The sequence below is a fragment of the Rutidosis leptorrhynchoides genome, chromosome 2 (genome assembly GCF_046630445.1).
Source record: "Rutidosis leptorrhynchoides isolate AG116_Rl617_1_P2 chromosome 2, CSIRO_AGI_Rlap_v1, whole genome shotgun sequence".
Lineage (NCBI taxonomy): Eukaryota > Viridiplantae > Streptophyta > Magnoliopsida > Asterales > Asteraceae > Rutidosis > Rutidosis leptorrhynchoides.
In genome coordinates this window covers 663,168,679-663,194,623 of record NC_092334.1, presented here as the reverse complement: position 1 = coordinate 663,194,623, position 25,945 = coordinate 663,168,679, and the positions used below count along the sequence as shown (strand labels likewise).

General features: G+C 33.4%; 1 protein-coding gene across 2 annotated transcripts; it reads left to right on the top strand.

The window, feature by feature from the left end:
• The first annotated feature begins 16,482 nt into the window (after positions 1-16,482).
• On the top strand, positions 16,483-18,787 carry LOC139893883 (uncharacterized protein At4g26485-like). Of its 2 annotated transcripts, XM_071877082.1 has the most exons (4): positions 16,483-17,103; positions 17,243-17,447; positions 17,574-17,900; positions 18,570-18,787. In XM_071877082.1, coding segments are annotated over exons 1-4 (732 nt in total). In that variant the 5' UTR covers positions 16,483-16,904; the 3' UTR covers positions 18,571-18,787. The 2 variants fall into 2 exon arrangements, with proteins under 2 accessions (XP_071733183.1, XP_071733182.1); XM_071877081.1 differs by lacking the exon at positions 18,570-18,787 and having other exon boundaries at positions 17,574-17,920.
• Positions 18,788-25,945: the final 7,158 nt, after the last annotated feature.

Sequence of the window (25,945 nt, the reverse complement as noted above, 5' to 3'; positions counted from 1 at the left end):
TTTCTTAAACAATTCTTTTCGGCATCCAAAGCCGTGAGACTTCAAGGAGAAATTGTTACGTTCGCGCAAAAGCCAAATGAAACATTATATGAGGCGTGGACAAGATTCGGAAGGATGTTGAGAGGATGTCCTCAACACGGTTTAGACACTTACCAAATAGTACAAATATTCTACCAAGGTGTCAACGTTGCTACATGAAAAGACATCGAAATAACAGCCGGTGGATCCATTATGAAGAAAACCGCAACTGAAGCTTACAAAATTATTGATAACACAGCCTCCCACTCGCATGAGTGGCACCAAGAAAAAGATATCTTTCGATCATCTAAAGCGGCTAGAGCCGATTCTAGCCATGACTTTGATTCCGTTTCCGCAAAAATAGATGCTTTCGAAAGACGAATGGAAAAGATGAATAAAGATATTCACGCAATACGAATCAGTTGTGAGCAATGCGGTGGACCACACTTATTGAAAGATTGTCACATTGAACCAACGATGGAACAACGAGAGAATGTTTCCTATATGAACCAAAGGCCGGGAAATAATTATCAAAATAATTATCAACCGCCAAGGCTAAACTTAAATCGAAATCAAAACATTCTTTACAATCCAAAAGGACCCGAAAATAACTGGTATAACCAACAAGGTCCGAATAACCAACCGACTCAAAACAACACTTTCAATCAACAAAGACCTAGCTTGTATAAACCACCACAACAACCCGAAGAGAAAAAGCCAAATCTAGAAGAAATGATGGCAAAGCTGATTGAATCTCAAACACAATTCATTACATCTCAAACCCAAACGAACGAGAGGTTTGATCAGTCATTAAGAACTCAACAAGCTTCCATTTTGAATCTAGAAAAACACGTAGGTACTCTTGCTAGCATGATGAGTGAGAGGGAACAAGGAAAGCTACCGAGTAATACTGAAGTAAATCCTCGGAATGAGAATGTTAATATGGTGTCAACAAATTCTGAAAAACCAGCTCCAGAAGATGGGAAGGTTTTAGATGTGAGTAACAATGAAGAAGTTACACCACCACCACCACCCGAGTATGTAAAGCCAGTGGTGACACCATACAAACCACCCATCCCGTTTCCAAGAAAAGGAGTTAAGTATGAGCAAGTAATAAGTAATAAAGATTGTGATACTTCTGGAAAGAAGAAGAAGAAAAAGAATAAGAAAGTACAAGAAACAAAAGCCGTAGAAGTAAACCCGGTGAATACAGTTCCACCAAAACCTCCACCTAGGGTAGGTGATCCGGGTGAATTTATTGTTCCTTGTCTACTTAGTGATTGTGTCATGTATGATGCACTAGCAGATTTAGGTGCAAGTGTGAGTGTTATGCCTCTTTCCTTATATAAGAGATTAGGTGTAGGTGAGTTAACTCCAACGGATATGAGTGTTCGATTCTTTGATCAAACCATTAAGCACCCAGTTGGAATTGCTGACAACCTACCCATTCAAGTAGGTAATTTAACCTTTCTAGTCGAATTCATTGTCATTGACATAGAAGAGGACCCAAACATTCCTCTAATTTTAGGTCGACCATTCTTAGCGTCCACCGGGGCGTTCTTTGATGTAAGAAATGGAAGAATGACACTTAAAAGTGGTGACAAATCTATCACCTTTATGATTCGAAAGTCTAAATCTCCACCAACCAAAACCGTTGAACCAGAAAAAATGATTGGTAAGAACCATGTTGTTTTACCAACTCCAACGGTAGTACTTAATAATAATAAAACGCCTAAGTGTGGGGAAAATGAAGTAACACCTAATGATGACATGATAACAAAGAACCCCGTTATTGATACGAAATTAAATGACCCCGTTATTAACAGTTCAATGAAGAAACTTTTTAAACGGGCTATTGATGCTAGAAGTAAGGGGAACTTTAAGTTATGTAACCGGTTAGTATCCAATCTGTCGCCTAAAGAAAGGGCGAAACTAGTTGAATTTTGGGATATTACGAAAGAAGCCGGACACTGGCTTAAAGAAAAAGTCACAGATATGCAAGTTGATTATGGACCAAGAGAAATTAATGATGAAGTTAATCACAATTTCGACACCCCAGCTACCTAAGTGTGGGGAGATTCAAATGTTCTAAAAAGAAAATGCTGTCTGGAGTTAGTTGTTCTGTTCTCGTGTAGTTCCGAGAATGGAATCCGATTGGTCTTTTCCGCTAGCAGACACTAAAGAACTAGTTTTCTCCCCCCATTCTGATTTTTTTTTTATTTTGTAGGTTTTATATGAAATTAATATGCTTTTTAAATTTAAGTTTTGTGTGAATTTAAAAACAAAATTTACTTTATTTCATTAAGTAAAAAAATGATTTCTAAAATTCGTCGTGAGTTGAAGATTAGGTAGTTGAGCCGAAATTGCTTTACCCGAGGGCGGGACGACAAATTTTGTTATCATTATTTTTAATTTTATTGATTTAAAGTATGCCAAAAAAATATTAAATATTATAAATTTTTGAAAGTAGGGTAATATACCAAACTTCAAAAATATGTATATGTATGTTTGTATTTTATTATGTACAAAACAGGGTAAAACAGCGCACTTTCAAAGACTAACATTAAGTTCAGCAAAAGGTACTAATTTTGACGATAAGACGCAAAATATCAAATGTGAAATAACAACAATATGTTTGCAAACTCGGTATTTTTAATCACTTTTCTACACTAATCACCCTCATGAATTTAAATTTAGTCTGATTTCATGCAAATGAGGGCATTGCATGATCTCAAGTGTGGGGAAGGGTTATAAATTCTCTCGGGTTTATACTTGGCTTATTTTCTAAATATTATGAAAATTTTAAAATTTTTTAACTAAATGAATTCAAAATCATGTTTATACATATTTATGAACGATAAAACTAGGTGTTAATGCCGAAATTATCGTTACCTCGGAAAGGACATAAATTGAGAAACACCCTAAAACGATTGAATTCATTTAAAATGGAATAAAGGAGAATAAAAAGGCAAAGAAAGAAACTAAGTGTGGGGAGAATGTACCAAGTTATTCAATTAAAAACTATCTATCACATATTTTTGTACAAGATTATTGCAGGTACTTTTGTTTTGGATGATACTAATCAGTTTTACCCGATTTACTATAATACTTTTGAAAGAAAGATGGATCTACACGATGAATCAATTCCATCATTAAAAGGAAGTAAAGTCTTCCGAAAAAGAAACGCGCTTCTTGATTTAGGTCATGAAGTTGTCGTCCAGACCAGCTGTAGGTTGACGAAAAACCTAGAAAAGTCATCACTAAAATCAGCAGGAAATCCACGGACCTCGGCATCAAACAGGGTCGCCAAGTGGTCAGACTTATTCTAACCATGAGAGGGTCTGTCTTGTAAAATGGGGAGGGCACCGTGCAAATTAGCTTGATAAGACTAATGAATCAGATCCCCAGAAAGGATAATCTCCTTAAAGATTAAAAATCAGCTTTTAAGACTGATATTACTCAATCCTAGAGATTGACCTTAAAGATTGAGAATTCAAACTCATGGAATTCAATGATATCTAAACTCGAGCTTGAACGAGAAAATATTTTGATCAAAATTAAAACCGATTTGTTTTCTGAAAATCCATTTTCAATGCGTTCATTACCATTGAACGTAAAATCCTGGGAATTCAACAGAATTCATTAGGTCACCTGAACCAAATCGGGTGTCAACCGTAAGAACGGTGGTTGCATAGCATGGTCGGAGACAGGACCTTGTGCCAGACCAAAAAATTATAGGATGATCTTTACTATTGCTCCTACCAAGGATAGTACTAGCATCCGACACGTTTTTAGACCATAATCAAATGCATGTCACGGGACATTGCCTTAACAGTTTCTTGTTCATCGATTTCCTTTACAACCGGACGGTAGTTTACCGAAAGGTAATATACGGAACAAGTAAATTGGATGTGTGCTTTCCGATACCGGGATAGCAGTGGATTACACGAACCTAAAAGTTTTTAGCCAAAATATTGATCCACAAATATATTTTACAACACCGATGATGGATCAAATCAGAAAACTTGTCTAGAGTAAAATCTAGCTTGAATTTTCAAAAGATCAAATGTTTTCATAAAGATCCAATTTCCTTAAGGATCTACATTTTCATAGTCATGTGGGACTGTAAACCGCCTTTCAAATGTGCACTTTGCTTTGGAAACCGAAAGTAAATCGGCTATTTGATTGCAAGTGTCGTTGACCTAAACCCAAGGCAACTGTGGATGACACACCCACCTTTAACCATGGTTCTATTGTTAATATCATTGTTTATACCGCTCTATCAAAATCACTGATGTACAAAGTGTGAAGAATAAAGAAGTGATTCGTGTGATGTATTATATTATTTCAAGACTTATTGCTTGAGGACAAGCAACGCTCAAGTGTGGGGATATTGATAAGGCTAAAAAGGAACATATATTTCATAGCAAAATCCCCCAAGAAAGACAAGATTTTAGTTGCAATTGTTCCATTTTCAAGTAATATTCGTTTATTTTAAATAAGTGCGAAGACAAAAGGCGAAAACGAAGATTTGAAGACAAAAAGGTCCAAAATGCTCAAATGTACAAGATACAATTAAAAAGGTTCAAATTATTGATGAGGAACGTCTAAAAATGACAAGAGTACAAGTTACAAAACGCAAAGTACACAATATAAAATTGTACGAAAGGACGTTCGAAAATCCGGAACCGGGACCAGAGTCAACTCTCAACGCTCGACGCAACGGTGTAAAAATTACGAGTCAACTATGCACAAGAATAAAATATAATATTTAAATAATTCATAATAAGAATAATATTAAATAATAAAAAGTTGTTAATTGAGCATAGTTCAGGGGTCATAAGCAAAAATTCAAATTTATAATTTGCCTATAAAAGGCGACGTATTACGATCGATAGAGGGAGACTTTTTTCGATCATTTTTTCTATCTTTTTCTTATTTTTCTATCTATCAATATCAATATCTATAATTTATATCTATAATTCTCTATCATAATGTTAATGTAATCAGATATAACAATAATCTTAATTTTAATTTTAAATTATGATAATAATAAGATTTATGATAGAGATCGTTTGAGTGTGTAAGTCGAAATTCTGTCCGTGTAACGCTACGCTATTTTTAATCATTGTAAGTTATGTTCAACCTTTTTACATTAATGTCTCGTAGCTAAGTTATTATTATGCTTATTTAAAACGAAGTAATCATGATGTTGGGCTAATTAATAAAATTGGGTAATTGAGCTTTGTACTATAATTAAGGTTTGGGCAAAAGACCGACACTTGTGGAAATTGAACTATTGACTATTAATAGATGGGGGGTATTGTCTAATTGAGTGACAACTCATTGGAGTCTGTCGAACCTATCTTCAAATTAATTAACCTAATAATTAATAATGATTATGGTTGTCCTATTTAGTGATGTTCATATGGAATCTGTTATAATCATTTAATTAATCAATTGGGTTGGGTAATTGATTATTCATTCTGATCAAGTGGATGAATTAATATTCATAAACTAAAACAGGGGTGGATTACATACAGTGATAACTGGTGTAATTGTTGACAGAAGTGATAACTGCGTCACAATTTAAATCCTTAATCAGTTGGAATATTTGACTTCGGGTATAAGGGTAATTTGACGAGGATACTCGCACTTTATATTTATGACCGATGGACTATTATGGACAAAAACCAGATAGACGTATCAAATAAACCAGGACAAAGGACAATTAACCCATGGTAATAAATTAAAATCAACACGTCAAACATCATGATTACGGAAGTTTAAATAAGCATAATTCTTTTATTATATTTCTCATCGTATCTTTATTTACTGTCATTTTATTACTCGCAATTTTATTTACTGTCATTTTATTTATTGTCATTATTTTACGCACTTTAATTATCGTCATTTATCTTTGCGCTTAAAATATAGAATCGACAAACCGGTCATTAAACGGTAAAACCCCCCTTTTATAATAATATTACTACTTATATAATTATATATATTTTGTATAAATATAGTTAAAAATATAGTAAGTATCACCAGCTCCCTGTGGAACGAACCGGACTTACTAAAAACTACACTACTCTACGATTAGGTACACTGCCTATAGTGTTGTAGCAAGGTTTAGGTATATCCCATCCGTAAATTAATAAAACTTGTGTCATATTTTGTAGTATTTTGTATTAAAAATAATACTATTTCGTACCCTCACGCTACATCATCAATAATCATGACGAGATACTCTGGAAATGAGAGAGAAAATGGTGTTTCGGACAGGTTCGCCGATAAGTGCTTCAGGTTCATTGCCAAGAGGGCAATGTGGTGGATGAAAGGGATCGCCTTCTTCTTGTCTCCAATGGTTAAGTAGGCTACGAACCCATCCCCAATTCATCCAGAATAGATGATGGCTGATTGGTTGATCCATTCCAGTCATACTGCTTTCGGAGCTTGAGTGGGATTCCATTTCGGAATCCGAGGAACTTGAACTGATGACGAATTCCATTTCATACGATTTGATAAAGGATTTTTTTGATACGAAATGATTTTCCGGCTATCGGGTGGTATTCTAACTACATAGAATATATATATATATATATATATATATATATATATATATATATATATATATATATATATATATATATATATATATATATATATATATATATATATATATATATATATAGATCAAAAGATTTCATAGATTACGGAGGAATTTACGGAATATGTCAGGCAAAGTTTACGGTAATAGATACGATAAGATATGATTTAGCAGATACGCTAAGATATGAATTTTGTCTATACACTATTCATGCAATCAATGCAGCAAGACGTGTCTAGACTAAGAATGATAAGCAGGTAATTTCCTAAGGATGGTAAGTAGATGATTTCCGACTAAAAATGATAAACAAAACTTTTGACATGCAGACACGGTCGAAGTCCGGACTCACAAATGCATCTTAACAACTATCAGTTAGACACACTAATGCAAGACCTGGTTCGCTAAGACCACCTGATACCAACTGAAAGGACCCGTTCATATACATTATAAACGATTCACAATAGTTGATTACATCGCGAGGTATTTGACCTCTATATGATACGTTTTACAAACATTGCATTCGTTTTTAAACGACAAACTTTCTTTACATCAAAAATTGACGGCATGCATACCATTTCATATTACATCCAACTATAATTGACTTAATATTAATCTTGATGAACTCAACGACTCGAATGCAACGTCTTTCAAAGTATGTCTTGAATGACTCCAAGTAATATCCTTAAAATGAGCTAATGCACAGCGGAAGATTTCTTTAATACCTGAGAATAAACATGCTTTAAAGTGTCAACCAAAAGGTTGGTGAGTTCATTAGTTTATCATAATCCATCATTTCCGTAATAGTAATAGACCACAAGATTTCAGTTTCTATAAATATCCGCACACTTGCAAGTGTATAAAAGTATTCTATAAGTTGTAGGCACCCGGTAACAAGCCTTAACGTTCATGTTTTACCCTCTGAAGTACACCAGATCAGGTGTGTTTAAAATAACCTCGAAGTACTAAAGCATCCCATAGTCAGGATGGGGTTTGTCAGGCCCAATAGATCTATCTTTAGGATTCGCGCCTACCATACATAGACAAGTAGTTTAATGTTACCAAGCTAAGGGTATATTTCTGGTTTAAACCCACGTAGAATTAGTTTTAGTACTTGTGCCTATTTCGTAAAACATTTATAAAAACAGCGCATGTATTCTCAGTCCCAAAAATATATATTGCAAAAGCAATTAAAAAGAGAGCAAATGAAACTCACAATACTGTATTTCGTAGCAATTATGTATATGACGGCACTGAACAAATGCAGGGTTTGTCTCGGATTCATGAACCTATATTAAGTATATATATATTTATATGTTGGTCAATATCTGTCTAACAATTTAGGTCAGGTCGTAGTGTATCACAATCCTAATGCTCGAGACCGACATGCAAAAGTCAACAAAAGTCAACTTGACCCAAAATGACTTCCAAAATCTATACATGTTTATTATATAACTTATATATAGTCGTTTTATATATTTAAATATATTTATCAGATCTTATTATACTAAATAATACAAGTCATTTATTAATAAATAAAAATTTATATTTAAATTCATATATGATAAAAATATACTTTTATATATCTCAAGTAATAAAATTTATAAAATTCACTTAATATCATAAAAATATAGTGGTATGTATTATTAATGTAATTATATTACGTGTGATAAAAATATCTTTGTACGCATATTTATTTGATTAAATATTATTGATAATAATAATAATGATAAAAATAATAAAATGATAGTTTCAATAAAAATATTAATTTTTAGTAATAAAAATAATTTTAGTAATAACATCAACTGATAACAATTATAATAATCGTTTTAATAATAATATTAAAATTAATAATAATTCAGTTGACCATATCTTTTAATCCGTTCATCGAACCCACACGATTTCTAAATAAAAAGTTATTAATTTTTCTTTAGCTTTTCAACGACATGCATATCATATACCTTATCTCAGTAGCATATGTATCAAATTCGTGATTTATCATAAACTATTTAACGACGAAACTAAGCATACAAACATGCATAATCATATATACTCGAGCACTAGTCAGGGATACACTATTAATATATAAAAGATAAGATATGAATGCTCACGTATCAATATTGTGATTCAATATTGCAGGAAAGTACGTAGACGCAACGAAAATGATAAACGTTAGGTTGACCTCACGAGCAATACCCTCGAACAATATCCATAACCTCCATAGCTATAACCCATAATTTCCTTAGCTCTATCCCGTTTGAAAACTTATTTTGAAATTGTCTGAATATAACTCCGTCGTAGTATTTTATGTATACTAATAATATCTTGAAATAATACTAAGTAAATATATATATGTAATTCGATTGAGAGAGTTTAGAGAAATATATTTTCAAGTTTCTATGAAATAATAAAACCTATTGAATTCTATTTATAATAGATTTTTGAATTATTAAAGTGAATTATTAAAGTATGAATTATTAAAGTGAATTATTAAAGTATGAATTATTAAAGTGAATTATTAAAGTATGAATTATTAAAGTGAATTATTAAAGTTAAAGTAAAGTAAAAGTAAAGTAAAAGTAAAGTAAAGGTAAAGTTAAAGTATAGTAAAAGTATAAAACTATGTACGTATAATACGCGTATAAATATATTTAATATTAATTTAAATCGTTATATCATAAAACATTTTAGAAAAGTAGAATTATATATATTCATAATAGGTTTCAAGTTTTTAAATTACAGTCTGTTGGTGAAGCATGAGATAAAGTCCAAAGGTTTAATAAACGTATGAAATCATCTTAATGAAAAATGTCGAGTTACTTAACTTGTCGATATCCAACATCTAAGTTATTTACACTCCACGTTCTTACTTATAGATCACTTTACCATTTTCCGAATATTGTCAAAAAGAATAGATTTCTTAAATTACAGTGGACCTCATAACATTGGCCCATAATCATATCATAATGTATCTGATAATTCAATCATTTGATATTATCTCTTAATTCTGTCGATAAATATATCGAAACAAATACGTTCATGTAAAGTATCATATATATCAAATACTTTGTTAATGTTTTCAGTTATTATATATTATATATACATATCTATATACACATAATTGTTCGTGAATCGTCGAACACGGTCAAAGGGTAATTGATTACATGAATGTAGTTCCAAACTTTTTGAGATTCAACATTACAAATTCTTCTTATCGTGTCGGAAACATATAAAGGTTAGGTTTAAATTTGGTCGGAAATTTCCGGGTCGTCACAACTTATTTCCAAAAGATGAGCCAACACCTTCAACCGCTTAAAATTTCGGGACGAAATTTATTTAACGGGTAGGTACTGTAGTAACCCGAAATTTTCTATGATTATATATTTAATGAAAACTATATTTGCATGATTAAATATTTCCAACATGTTAAGCAATCAAACTTGTTAAGACTTGGCTAATTGAAACGGAAATTATGTAAACGTTTGATCACCCAGTTTGACCGAAGATTCACGAACGCTATAAGTTGTATATGACATGATGATACATATATGGATAAATATATATGTTTAACATGATATAATTATAATCAAGTATCTCATTAAATATAGTAACAATGAGTTATATACATAAAAAATGAGACTATTGACGTAAGAAACTCGAAATGATATATATAACGATTATCGTTATAACAACGCCTTACTAGATATATATGAATCATATTAAGGTATTGTTGCATTATATTTAACATGATAAAATGATGATTAAATATATTATTAAGTGTGTTAACAATGAACTACATAAGTAAAAACAAGACTACTAACTTAAGAATTTCGAAACGAGACATATACGTAACGATTATCGTTGTAACGAGATTTTAATGTATATATATCATATTAAGATATATTCATATATCATGTTGACATGATAATATAATAATTTAACATCTCATTAGATATAATAAATAATGGATTAACAACATTAAATGAGATCGTTAACTTAAAGGTTTCAAAACAACACTTACATGTAACGATTATCGATGGCTAAACGACTTCATTAAAATGTATATACATGTAATGTATTTAAATGTATTTGAATTCAAGACACATATCAAAGTACTTCCAGTTAACAAAAATACTTACAATTACATTCTCATTCATTTTCATCAATAATCCTACACTTATGTACCCGTACATGTACTCGTACAATACGTAGCTTCTAGATGTATTTACTATTGGTATATACACTCTAATAATTAGCTCTTAGCAGCCTTGTGAGTCACCTAACACATGTAGGAACCATCATTTGGCAACTAGCTAGAATTATTACACTAAAAATCAAACTAATGGAGCCTATATGATATGGCCAAAATCACGAATTCATGCACCAACCATAACACATTCATTTTTCAATTTTTATGCATCAAATTACTCTCTCTCAAGTGTTCTTCATTTGTTCTAAGTGTTCTTCATCATCTTCAACAAAATCTAGCTCAATCTAGTTCATAAATTCATACATAAACCAAGTTATAAAAAAACTACTCAAGAACACACCAAGAACACTTTCAAGTTTGCTAGCTTACTTCCAATCTTGCAAATCCATTCCAAGTAATCATCCAAGATCAAGAAACCTTTGTTTCTTACAGTAGGTTATCTTTCTAATTCAAGGTAATAATCATATTCAAACTTTGGTTCAATTCCTATAACTATAACAATCTTATTTCAAGTGATGATCTTACTTGAACTTGTTTTCGTGTCATGATTCTGCTTCAAGAACTTTCAAGCCATCCAAGGATCCTTTGAAGCTAGATCCATTTTTCTTTTTTTCCAGTAGGTTTATCCAGAAAACTTGAGGTAGTAATGATGTTCATAACATTATTCGATTCATATATATAAAACTATCTTATTCGAAGATTATAACTTGTAATCTTTAGAACATAGTTTAGTTAATTCTAAACTTGTTCGCAAACAAAGTTAATCCTTCTAACTACACTTTTAAAATCAACTAAACACATGTTCTATATCTATATGATATGCTAACTTAATGATTTAAAACCTGGAAACACGATAAACACCATAAAACCGGATATACGCCATCGTAGTAAAACCGGGGGCTGTTTTGGTTTTGATAATTAAAAACTATGAAAAACTTTGATTTAAAAGCTATACTTCTGGAAAAATGATTTTTCTTATGAACATGAAACTATATCCAAAAATCATGGTTAAACTCAAAGTGAAAGTATGTTTTTCAAAATGGTCATCAAGATGTCGTTCTTTCGACAGAAATGACTACCTCTTTCAAAAACGACTTGTAACTTGTATTTCCGACTATAAACTTATACTTTTTATATTTAGTTTCATAAATTTAAGTTCAATATGAAACCATAGCCACTGGAATCACTCAAAACGGATTTGAAACGAAGAAATGACGGGTAAAACAAAATTGGTAAAAATCACTCATTTTAGCTACGTGAAAATTTGTAACAAATCTATTCCAACCATAACTTAATCAACTTATATTGTATATTATGTAATCTTGAGATACCATAGACACGTATACAATGTGTCGACCTATCATGTCGACCCATCTATATATATATTGCGGAACAACCATAGGCACTCTATATGCAAATGTTGGAGTTAGCTATACAGGGTTGAGGTTGATTCTAAATATATATATATATATATATATATATATATATATATATAGTTTGAGTTGTGATCAATACTGAGATATGTATACACTGGGTTGTGGATTGATTCAAGATATATATTAAATTATTCATGTACGACTAAGTGTGGACTTCTAACGTTGGGCTGCTAACTGGACAACTAAAAATCATCAACACGTAATAAAGAAAATATTGTGAATGTATTTCGATCATATTTTGATATATATGTATATATTGTTATAGGTTCGTGAATCAACCCGTGGACAAGTCTAATCCTCGACGAATTGATAATCGGTGAAAGTGAGTTATAGTCCCACCTTTAAAAATCTAATATTTTTGGGATGAGAATACATGCAGTTTTATAAATGCTTTTTAAAATAGACACAAGTAATCGAAACTACGTTCTATAGTTGAATGATCGAATTTGAATATGCCCCTTTTTAGCTTGGTAGCCTAAGAATTAGTAAACCAGTCTACTAATTGACGTGAATCCTAAAGATAGATCTATGGGCCCAACAAACCCCATCCGAACTTGCCGGATGCTTTTGTACTTCGATTTTTATCATGTCCGATGAGAGTCCCGGAATGATGGGGATATTCCATATGCATCCTTGTTAGTTCGGTTACCAGGTGTTCACCATATGAATGATTTTTATCTCTATGCAAGATGCGAAAAGCCTGCTATGAGATGGTTGTTATGAAAAATGAAATCTTGTGGTCTATTATTATGATTTGATAAATGTAGAAATTAAACCTATAACTCACCAACATTTTTGTTGACGTTTAAAGCATGTTTATTCTCAGGTGATTATTAAGAGCTTCCGCTGTCGCATACTAAAATAAGGACAAGATTTGGAGTCCATGCTTGTATGATATTGTGTAAAAACTGCATTCAAGAAACTTATTTCGATGTAACATATTTGTATTGTAAACCATTATGTAATGGTCGTGTGTAAACGGAATATTTTAGATTATCATTATTTGATAATCTACGTAAAGTTTTTTTTAAACCTTTATTGATGAAATAAAGGTTATGGTTTGTTTTTAAAAAATGATGCAGTCTTTGAAAAAAGTCTCATATAGAGGTCAAAACCTCGCAACGAAATCAATTAATATGGAACGTTTTTAATCAATAAGAACGGGACATTTCATTCATCTCAACCTAGAAGACGAACTGAGTACTTGTGGGAACCCGAAGATGAGCTACGTTTAGCTCAATCGTGGATTGCGGCTTCTGAAGATCCAAACCAATGCATTGATCAAAAGTCATCTTCGTTTTGGAACGTGGTTATGAATGAGTACCATTCTCGGGGTCCACCTTACAAACGAACAAAGGATATGTTGACCTCCAAATGGACAAAAATGAATGAATGTTGCAGAAAGTATGGTGGAATCGTGAGTCGTCTCAAACGAGTTCCACGTAGTGGCGAGGGTGATGTCAATTTCAAAGAACGTTGTGATGCACAATACAAGGTGGAGACGTTTAAGAAGTTTAACAATTACCTAGCTTGGGAATTCCTAAAAGACAAGCAAAAGTGGAACAATCCGACTCCACTTAAAACAATCAAACGTGATTGTATTAGTTTGGATGATTGTGATCTAGATGAGGAACCAAAAGAACCGGAAGAGAATCTAAATGTGGAGCTATATAGGGAGGATGCAACACCACGACCTCCCGGAAAATCAAGAAAATCAAAATCACAAAAGACGTCTTCGAGCTCCGCCGCTTTCGCAAGATCCTCGTTTGATGAAAGTGCAAGCGGCACTTTTGAATCAATGACTAGTTACTTTGATTTGAAAATAATACAAATGTCTACCGCGGGAATGGATGAAGAAGATGCATAGGTTCTTCAAGCGAAGAAAGCGGTGATTCGGGCCAAGCTTCGAAGTGGAAATTGAATCGTTTCGTATTTGTTCTTAATAAATAGGAATCGGAATGTTTTTTTTTATATTTAGGAATTGTAATTTTTTTTTAGGAATTGTAATGTTTTATTTTTATTTTAATGGAAGTTATTTCTATTTATGTTAATTTTTATAATTATATTCATTTATGTTATATTTAAAATCATAAAAATAATAATAAAAATATAAACTGGCATGCCCAACTGACAGAGGTCACCACTCCCCAGTTTTTCTGACTCATCAAGTCAGACCTGACATGCCAAGTGACCTCAGTCACCACTCTCAATGCTCTAACAGTTGAAAATACGGAAATAGAAATTATCTATTAGTATATATCTATAATCTAAAATCTAATATAAGTAAAATGTACTTAAATATATGTAGTTTTTGTTTGAAAAAATGAATGAAACAACAATTTGATTGGTGAATAGTCTCATTTTTTTTTCCCTCTAAGATATAATTTTATTTTTGTGTAATTAAATTCAAATACAAATACAAATTATAATGATATGTATATACATCAACGGTTGAAATGTCGTATTACTTTTTTGTTCCGTTTGATCATTTGAACAAATATATAGTTAAATGTAAAACGTATAGGTTTGAACCGATCATCGATATACGTATCCTGTATCTATCGGAAGGTTCCGGGAGTCAAATTTGTATATTTGGAAACGTTTTTTCGTTGTAATAAAACACACATTTTATTTTGCATGTAGTTTCGTTATTTTGTATTTATTTAGAGTGTGTATATGTATATGTAGATAAATTTGATATCTATCGCTATAATAAGGTTTCCAAGTGTTCATATGATCAAAAGCAAGGAACTTTTATGGATTTGAGATGTACGTGTTAAAACAATTAATAAATAAATTAGCTTAATTGTAAAAACTGTTCTGCAGTTGATGATAATATTTCAATATTTCGACCCTGTTTACTTTGCATGTAGTTTCTGTATTTTGTATACTTTACGGATTTAAAGGTTAAACAACCAATAAGCTAGTTTAAATTAGATTATAGAAACTGTGTGAACGTACAAGCCGGTAATCACCTTAAAAAAATAAATAAAATAAACAGAGAGCTGTTGATTTTGATGATTGTTGTCTGAACATCATGTTTGTGTTATATCGTATCCTTTTGTTCCACCTAAATTTCTAGCTAGCTTCAAAAGCGTGTCTAGCTAAGATCCTTTACCGATCGATAGTGCAAATTCAATATTCTTCAATCTTTTATATATCTACTTAACCATACGTAAACAGAAATCTGCTTCGTGTCAGCTGCTTCCATTTGTAGTTTCGTTGTTGTCGGTGTAATAACTAACACGAGCACCATCCCGTTGTTGTTTCCATGCATATATGGTGCTGCTTCAATCGAAACTAACTATCTAGAAATCGGTTTCATGTCGGGATTCTTCCAACATGTGGGAGATGTTATGTTGGTTCCCTCAACGAGTTTGGCTGGGGTTTTAATAACTCTGCTCACATTAATTTATTTATAGGATTACATTTACAGATTGATGTTGTTGATTTTAAATTAGGATCATAAGTTGGTTTCTAATCCCATCAACTTAGCTAGCTAGGCCACTGGGTGGTGTCGTGATCGAGTCTCGATCAGATCCTTAATTGTCGGTCAGCATCATCAAATTTTTAGGTTTTCGAATCAGATGTCTTAATTAATGGGTACAAGTGAAACAGAGTTAAGTGTCACTATGGGTATGCATGGATCGTTCTTTACTATCGAAACATAACTTTGGTATAGTAGTTCTTTTACATTGTTTTTCTATAAACAAATGGCTAGCTACTTTGATCACTCCCATGAAACGAAAAATCGAGGATAATCTTTAGATGGAGTAGTCAGAAGAAAACGGTAGCCCGTATTTGAACAGCTGCAAAGATTTTGATCTTGATATATACTTATGTTCTTTCCATTAATCATAACAATACTGTTTACTTACTTGACGCTTTTTTAAACATAGTTTTATGTGATAAAAACCACGTCCCATAGCACAGGCCTCTCTTTACAACGAGTCTTAATTTGACTACATCCATCTCGAAGGTCAACACTTTGACGGTTCATTTGTCCCCTGGTACTTGAATCAAGATATAAGAAAGTAGATGGCAGAGACCATGATGATAAAGAGTTTTTCGATGATTCATGAGTTGATGATGCCCTATATTATGTTTTTCCTCTAATAAAAATGTTACTGTATGTTTTTTACTGTATCATTTAACTTACACAACAATTAATGATAACAGCAATTAGATTAGAGTTTGCATTGATAACAGTACAGTAAACAAATTAGAGCGAATTGAACTTACCGTTATGGAGATAGTGGTGTACATATATGGTATATAATACTTGAATCCCTGTCTGTCATGTGTCCCTTTGCTGAAAAGCATACAGCCTGCCCTGCTGCATATATTAATTTTGGTGATTCTGCAATGACACACGTTCTGCATATATGAAATTTAGCTAGAGACAATACATGACTGAGTGTGTGTGCCCTGCTGCATATATGAAATTTGACTCATTCTGATAGAACTGGGCTGATTTGATTACGCTTTATTTCTAACGCGCGTGATCAAGTCAGACATATACTATGCTAAAGCATAAGTCTTAGTTATTTTTTGTTGTTGTAATATATGAAAGTAGCAATTAACAAGCTAGCTTGCCTAATCTTTTTACCAAGTATTATTTCTTTTCAAAATAATGATGAATGATGCAGGAGGAGGTGTTCAATTTCAAACAAGAAAGGCTTCTTCCAACATTCTCTCGCGCGTTCACAAAGACTATTCTCTAAATCAAAGCATACTCGTCGTCGGGGATGGCGACATGAGTTTTGGCCTTTGCTTGGCCAAGACTCTTGGTAGCGGGAAAGACATGACTGTCACGTCATATGACTCCTTTGGTTAAACTATAATCTTTTTCCTACTGTTTGGAGTATTATTATTATTGTTATTATTATTATTATTATTATTATTATTATATTATTTCATTCATAATAATACAAAGTGTAATGTAATATTGTTTAAGTTTTAAATTAATAGACCAGTGGAAGAAGATGTATCCTACAGCCAAATTGAATATGCTCGGCCTTATGGAGTTGGGAACCACCGTGATTTACCAAGTCGATGTGAAGACAATGGCTTCTGACACACGCTTTTCTAAGAATCAATTCGAGCGCATCATCTACAACATGCCCCACGCAGGGTTTGTAGATGGGCTTTCCGAGTCGAGTGACCAAATGATAAAGTAATTTCCTAACAAATTTGCTGTTTTCACAAAAATTAAATAGATTTATAATAAAAGAATTTGAATTGTGTTCGATATATATATGATGATATTCTGTATGTATGTATGTATGTTTATTACATACAGGTTGCATCAAGAGCTTGTCAAAGGCTACTTTGACAACGCCTCAAAACTGTTGACAGTTAAGGGTGAGGTGCACCTCCGTCACCATACACACCCTCCCTTCGATCGTTGGGAAGTTGTAGAGCTCGCAAAGAATGCTGGACTTAAACTTTTCAAAAAAGTACCATTCAACCCTGCTGAGTATCCCACATATACTCGTAAGAAGGGAGCCGGGATGAACGCTAATCAGTCCTTCCCAATTAATCCCAAGAACTGCAGCTTGTACAAGTTCATTCTGGAGGAGAAAAAACAGGACCACCAACAGGACAAACAAAACCAACAATCAATATGGTAAACCGTACTTACTTAAAAAATATATCTTCTATAATTAATCATCATTAGAATAGAATATATATTTATGTGAATTGTACGTGCAAATTAATTAATTGTATTTTCCTTTGTTATGTATCTTCAATTCAATTGAGCTTCTTTATACTAGTATATTTTAGGGTTATTACTGTTTCTATCTTTGTGATCTAAATTTGAATGCTGTCTGTGGTTGTGTTTATATATATCAGTTTTTTTTTTTTTTTTTCCTTAATTAGGCCATTTGCAATAAGATTTCATTATTAATTTTATCATTATCATTATTATATTTTTCATTGTGTAAATTTTACTATGAGACATCTGTTTTGTAGCTAGCTGTCTTTACTGAACTTGAACTTAGGTAAGGGGTGAGAAGATTTTAAACATTTTATGCTGGTTATTATTATTGATTGATGATTGATGATTTGGCGCACAGTTAAGATATGATGATGTTAGTTATTATAGTTTGAGTTAGACAGTTCAAGACATACAAAACAAATGGACTAGTATTTATTGTTTTTCATTACATACAAAACATATATTTGTGGTGGTTGATTGATTGATTGATTCATAGTTTTGCTAATTAGCTGTTGTTGACTGACTGATGCAATAACTTAACTATTATTATTATTATTATTTCTTCTTGTGTTGCAGAAATTGATCCGTGCTGCGATGTGAAATTTTGGTGATCTCATGGCAATTTGAAGATGAATGTTGGATCTCATTTTCCTTCTATTGTCTCTATCTTACTCTTAGTAATAATCAATCTATGTTTCTTAATTTACTTACAATGGTCATTTTGTTTATTTGATGTTGATACATCTTTAACCTTTTGAGACGCTCTTCGTATATCTATGGATATTATTCTACAGGCCGAAAGTAACCTACTTTTTGATTATTATTATCATTATTTTTTGTTTTATGACAATGCATGATTTAGTTTGTGATCATGGAAATAAGCGTTAAAAAAACAAAACAAAAAAGAATATGTGCTCACCGAGCAGCAATATAATACTAATATGTTGTATTGTATGAATGAATGATGAAGCAAGATCTTGACCAACTTCTCGGTTATTACTGCGTAAATATGGATGATCAACCACTGTCATATATCATCAAGAGCGAGCGGGCGGGCGGGCGGGTTGGTAAACAAGCCAAAATGAGTTCAAGTTTAAACGGGTCAACTTTAACTACAAGATGATGCACTTGGCCGGACCTGGACCCTGATTGTGTACGTTGCCCACATACACTTAGTTTTTTTTGGCACAAGTAGACATATGCACGGGAGCTACTTTAATTAATGATTATTATTATAAAACTACTGAACAGAGAACCGCCATACAACTGTGTTGAACAAACGATTTCTTACATGTTAATTGGAATATTTTTTTTTTTTTTGGAATTATCAATCATGATACAAAGAGCGTTATTTTAATGGCCAATTTAACTTTCTATTCTCACATAATCTCACGAGTGTTTTTCTACTGTATAATCCTAGAACCTCTATTTTTCTGAAAAACTACAAGGCAAATATACGAGGTTCAAAATAGTACCCAAATCTAATCTGGACACTGATTAATATGTGATATAGTGATATATATTAACAACTACTATATTTAGAAAGTTTTGTAATCCTTGACTAGGGCTTTAAAACGAACTAAAGCGTGTCCAAATCGGTTAAATGGTGAATGAAATATCAAGTGTCAAAGTTAAGTTGCTAGTTTAAAAGAAAGTGGAAGGTGTGAAACTTGTCCCACATCGGAGTGGCAAGAAACTTTTGAGTGGCATATAATGAAGCTAGTTAAACTCACCTTTACATCCTATGACATGTTTACTTTCTTAATGTGAGCTTGTATTTTCTCAGAATTGAATGAATTTCCTTAGGATTAAATTCAATAAAATGAATTAATGTATGTGTTTGTCCCATTGAAATTTATGATGTTCTTTTGAAATTTTTGTCCCTGAGGTTATTTTTTTTGGCAATTTGTTATTTTTTGCCCAACTTGCTCTCCAGTTTTTTTTTTTTTTTTAGTCAAGGTTTTCTTTATAAGATCTTGTCAGTTAAAACGACGCAGGCTTGCCTGAGTGGCCACCGAGTTGCCCAATGAAACACACCACCCGGGTTCAATTCCTGGCTATGACAAATTGTTCAAAAAGGTAGTGTGACTAGAGGGTGCGCATAATGCGCAATTCACCCGGTACCAGGTCTCGCGCTCGGGGGGCTTGATTACCCGAGGTTTTACCTTCTATGGGGAGCCAATGTGCTCGTTCAAAGGAGGGTTTCCTCGCTTACCCAAAAAAAATCTTGTCAGTTAAGATTCTGATAAGACCAAAATCCTCTCCTTCTACTTGTGATTTTCTGCCACCTTTAGGGGTTCCAAAATACACACGAAAATTCGTTAAAGAGACGTCAAAACCGAAGCATCAAACAAGCTGGTCACGTTTTCTTCTCAGTCGCGACGTTGGTCTCCCAAATTCCGATCACTTTTCAGGCAAGTATTCAAGTCCGACAGTACCCGGTTCACCCCTATTATTTGGTTTGATCGTATTTAATTTTCAGTCTCTATATTCTGATTTTTTGTTTTGTATTATAGCATGATGATTCTTTGTTATAGTTTAAATTCAATCACATGTTTTCAGTTTTGTAATCCTTGACTAGAGCTTTAAAACGATATAAATCGTGTCCAAATCGGTTTAAAGGTGAATGAAATAACGAGTAAGTTGCTAGTTTAAAAGAAAGTGGAAGGTTTGAAGGAGAGTGGCGAGAAACTTTTGAGTGGGGCATATAAAGATGTTAGTCAAAGTTATGCCAAGATCTCATCTTATGTTTACTTAGTTCACCCAAATCTGTTGCTCTGCTTCCCTTTGAATTTACTGTCTTGCGGGTAAAAATTTAAACCTTATTGTTAATTTTTTTGTTGGTTAATTTCTGTCTTTTTTCCAATGATAAGCTTGCTTCCTGTTTAAACCGCCGTGGTGTCATCGTTAATGATATATGTCGTTGTGGAGGTCCCTACGGTTTCATAGTGGTTTGTTCAGAGGCCGAGCATATGGAAAAAGTGATAATAATGGCTGACCATCCACAAGTCAGGAGAATTTGCTTGTCATTGAACACTCTTTTGCTCATTTGAATCATTTCTTTCGACACTCGTGGCTAGCCATCACCGGTTTCCCAACTAACTTTCTTAAAGAATACTAGCCAAGTTGCGAGCTGCTTTGGTAAGGTTATTTTATTGAATTAAGCTTCTTCCGAGCTCTCACAACTCGGTGTGGTTCTCGTGTTTGTCGAGTTGGATAACCCCTCTTTGATCACGAACGTGGAAAAAGAAGTTAAGAACAACATGAACTCCCATTTTATTTTTATTTTCGGGAAAATATCATACATCCCCTGCTAAACATCAAAATTACATATTTTCCCAACTAAACACTATAATATCATATATCCCCAACTTAAATCTCAAATTTTCTCAAATTTACCCATTTTCTTTATTTAATCATTATTAATACATTTTAATGCCTTTTATTCTAAAACTGTTTCTAATCGTGGCGGTGATGTCAAAGACAAGTTATGTACTTTTTGGTGATGTGGCAAGGTCAAAAGATGAAGTTAAATAAATGGGAGAATCAAATTTGAGGGTTAAATATGTGAATAGGTGATGTGGCAAAATATTATTGGTAGTTGGGTATAAAATTTATTAATTAATAATATATAAAAATATGTGGCAAAATCTAATTGGCTGAAAAAAAATTTGACACAACTTTTGGATCTGTCACATTTTCGACTGACGCCCAGGGCGTCAAATTTTGACGCCACGTTAAGGGCGTCAAGGGCGTCAAACAAGTTGCCATGTGGGATGACGGAGTAAATTTGACGCTGAGTTAAAACCAGCCTAATTCATTTATATGAGGAACGATAGGATATCACCAAATGAGTGTTCCTGAATATCCTAGTTTTTTTCTAAAAGCAAATAGTTTTATTAGATATGATATGTACACTACATCAGCGGCGAGTATATTTCAGCCAAGGTTAGATAGGACCATGGTGCAGGTGCAAGTGCAGTTATAAATCTAAACTAAACAGGAACTTTAAATTGAAAAGATACATATGTACAAACTAATAAAAATTTAGACATGATAATAACTGCCGTATAATCATTTTACATGTCCACATGTATCGTCTATGTTGTACATTGCAAACAGTCACTTGATATCATAGTTTAGAAAACTGTAAATTTTATATAAACACGACACCAAATCTTCAACAATCAACTTAATCGACTTTATTAAACCAAACGAATCACAGTAACAATCAAATACACAAGATCAATTGTTCAAGTTATGTTGAACAATTGTAATAACAGAAACAAGAAATCAGAATTAACAGATTCAAGATTACTGAATCTTTACAGATCGATCAGATGATGAAGATGAATAAAACCCTAGAATAGAGAGAATACGTATTTGTGTGTGTGTTAATCTGAGAACTGAATGAATAAAATAAAGGCATAAGCCTTGTATAAATACCCAGACCTATTTTACTAAATGGGTAATAGGTTGGGCCTTCAGCATAAGCCCAATACTTGAAAAGAAGCCCAGAAGAGAATAAATCCACAAGTCTGCAGTCCAAGAGCCCATCTGCTACACTTTAAGATCACAAGCTCAACTGCTACACTTTAAGAACACATTCAACAATCATTATCAACATCAAAAAATACCTACACACACCAAACTAAGTTAGAATAAATAAGATTGATAAAAAAAATAACAAGTATCCTTTTTAACACTCCCCCACAAGCTTATTTGTGAATACATCATCCAGATGAAGTCTTTTACAAAAATTATTATGTTGAACAGTGTTTAAACCTTTTGTGAACAAATCTGCAACATTTAAATCAGAGGAAATCTTTTCAATTTTTAACATTCCACTTGAAACCTTATCTCTAGCATAATGCCAATCTATATCAAAGTGTTTAGTCTTTTCATGTAAAACAGGATTGTTAGAAATCTGAATAGCAGGAGAATTACCACAGAACAAATTTATAGGTAACTGTAACAACCTAACTTCGTTTTACCAAAAACGCGACAAACTTTTTTTTTTATAAGCCAGACCATCTGGACGGCGTCCAGAATCTGGACGGCGTCCAGTTACAAAAGACAGGAAGGCGTCCCAAACATTGGACGGCGTCCAATTGAACTAAAATGTCTTGTGCCAGAAAATCCCAACCCACGTTATGCTGGATGGCATCCAAGAAGCATGGATGACGTCCAACACACCTGATCAGTCCCAATTCATTTCAAAACATGTTTTAACACTTCGAACCCATGTCCAAACGCTTTGTAATATCCAAATCAAATTTTACATCACGAACGTTAAATAAAAGTGTTTACATCCCAATATACGGGTTAAGACTCAATAACCCAACCCAATACCAATAGCATAATCCCGGGGACTACCAAATCCCCAATCCGCGTCCAAATATCCAATAGCTACCCCATTGAGCTCAAGCGTTCCTACGCAACTAGTCTAACAACTAGCTAGCTTCATAACACAATACCTGTAAAAAGGTAAACAACGAGAGGGTAAGCTAAAGCTTAGTGAATGCAATAATTATACATATACATATATAATATACCTACTTGCAAACACTTACACACATACCGCATACATGTGTAAGACCCGTTTATTTGTAGTGTACATAAGTGTAATTAAGATACTTGAAGTGGGGTTTGTTGTACATATTCAAAAAAGGGGACAGATTCTGATCTGGGGGATCTGCGCGCCGCGCAGGTATATGGCGCGCCGCGCCAATTGCTGTGACAGCTCACGCTTCTCTTTTAAATTAGATATTTTGAGGGCAATTTGGTAAAATCACTTGGGATCGACTTTAATGCTTTGGATCAGTTGTTGGAGCCTCATTAACTCCATTTCCATCTACCTCAACCTCATCCATTCAATTTTTAGAGAGAGAGAGTTTTCTAGAGTGAGAAAGCTCAAAACAAAGGAGAAGAAGGTTGAATCGGGTCTAAGTGCAAGCTTTAAAGTTGTTCATCTTTCCTCTAGCTACGTTTTGGTGGTAGTGGTATGATCTAATCTTGATTTCTTGATTTTAATTTGATTATGGGTTAGGGTTTGGGGTAAGTGATGAACTTAAAATCCATTTGCTAGTGAATTGGGGGTTTAGGGTGAATTTGGGTCATGTAGACTCAAAGATGACTAACTAGGGTTTTCAAGTATTAAATTGATGTTTATGAACTTAAATTAGTTAGTAAATTTCTAGCACACCTATATATATGTAAATGGGTATTGTGTGGTTTTGTGGATGACCCGAAATGGGTGTGTTGACCTTAAATTGGTCAAATGGGTCAAAATGGACCTAAGTTAGTTAATGTTTATGATTTATGCATAAGCCTTGTGTTGAGATGTGTTTTAAGACCTAATTTGGCTAATGTTAGGGTTTGGTTATGTTGACCCAAGTATTAGGGTTAAGGGTGCAAATGGGTCGAGATTGCACCATGGGTCAAAATGGCTATAGAATGAAGTTTGAGTTGGTTGACCAACTTGAGTTTGTGATTGATATTATGTATAATGTAATAGGTATGTTACATTGAAGATTTCTGAGCTTAATTATCTTTCACAAGAGAATTTGAGGTGAGTGGAGTAATTATACATATGTGTATATGGCGTGTTTATTTGTGGGTGTTATGGTATGAACCATCGAGCCGGTAGTGCCATAACATGTGTGCGATAAGATGTGAACCACGAGCCGGTAGCATCGAGTGTGAACCACGAGCCGGTAGCACTATAAACTAAGATGTGAACCACGAGCCGGTAGCAACGAGTGTGAACCACGAGCCGGTAGCACTATAAAACAAAGTGTGAACCACGAGCCGGTAGCACTATAAAAGAGTATGACTCGATTGCGTATGGTGTGAACCACGAGCCGGTAGCACCATAGCGTTTATGGTTAACCATATTGAGATTGTTGTTTGTTTAGCATATTGTATATATATATATATATATATATATATATATATATATATATATATATATATATATATTGTGATGAGTATTATGCTAACGCGGTTTTGTGATAATGTACGACTTGTTAGTATTTCGGGTATGATTGACATGCTATTTGAGTTACAAGTTCGTACGAGGTATTTGGTGGATGTGATTGCAAATAGGCGGGTTATATATATGTATGTATAATTATTGCATTCACTAAGCTTTACTTACCCTCTCGTTGTTTACCATTTTATAGGTTCTTGCGTGGACAAGGGTAAGGGCATTCGTTTGGATTAGTGCACCCGCTTTATCTTGATAGTAGAAGCTTTTGGAGATATTAGCTTTTGGAGTTTGACCGAGACTTGGGTAGTTTAACCCCAAACACCATGCTCGTAGGGTCGTTTGGTATTTAAAGTTTTTGTGGTCGAAACTCTCGTCATGTATTAAACTTGTAATTTGGGTCGTGTGGGTCCCGCTTCGTAAAACTTATATTATTAATGTAACGTGCTAGTTTTACATATTTGAATATGTGGTGAAAAGCGTTTTGTCTAATTATGTTGGGAAACGATCAAACATTTTCGCGTTTTTGACTTCCGGGGACAGCAGCCTGTCCAGGCCATTTGGCGCGCCGCGCAGAAGGATGGCGCGCCGCACCATATACTGAACCAACAATTTTTTTTTTTTTTGTGATATTTTTACACGGGTTGGTTCGGGTTGTTACAAGTTGTATCAGAGCATGGTCTAAGGGATTTAGGCGACTTGAGATAGGTGCCTAAACTTAGACTTTATTGTGTGTACGCTTTATGCGGGACTTGTAGGACTTTGGATCGGAACGGGAATTGTTAGTGCTAGTGTTTATGTGAATTAACCATGCACTAATTGTTTTGTGTTGTTTTAGCAATCATCAAGCGATATAGACGTGGTACTAGCGAGTTAATGCGACGTGCTCGCGTAACAACAATTAGCTACCGTTGTTACGGGTGCAAATCGTATCAAACAAGCAATGTACGACGATTGTTGAGCA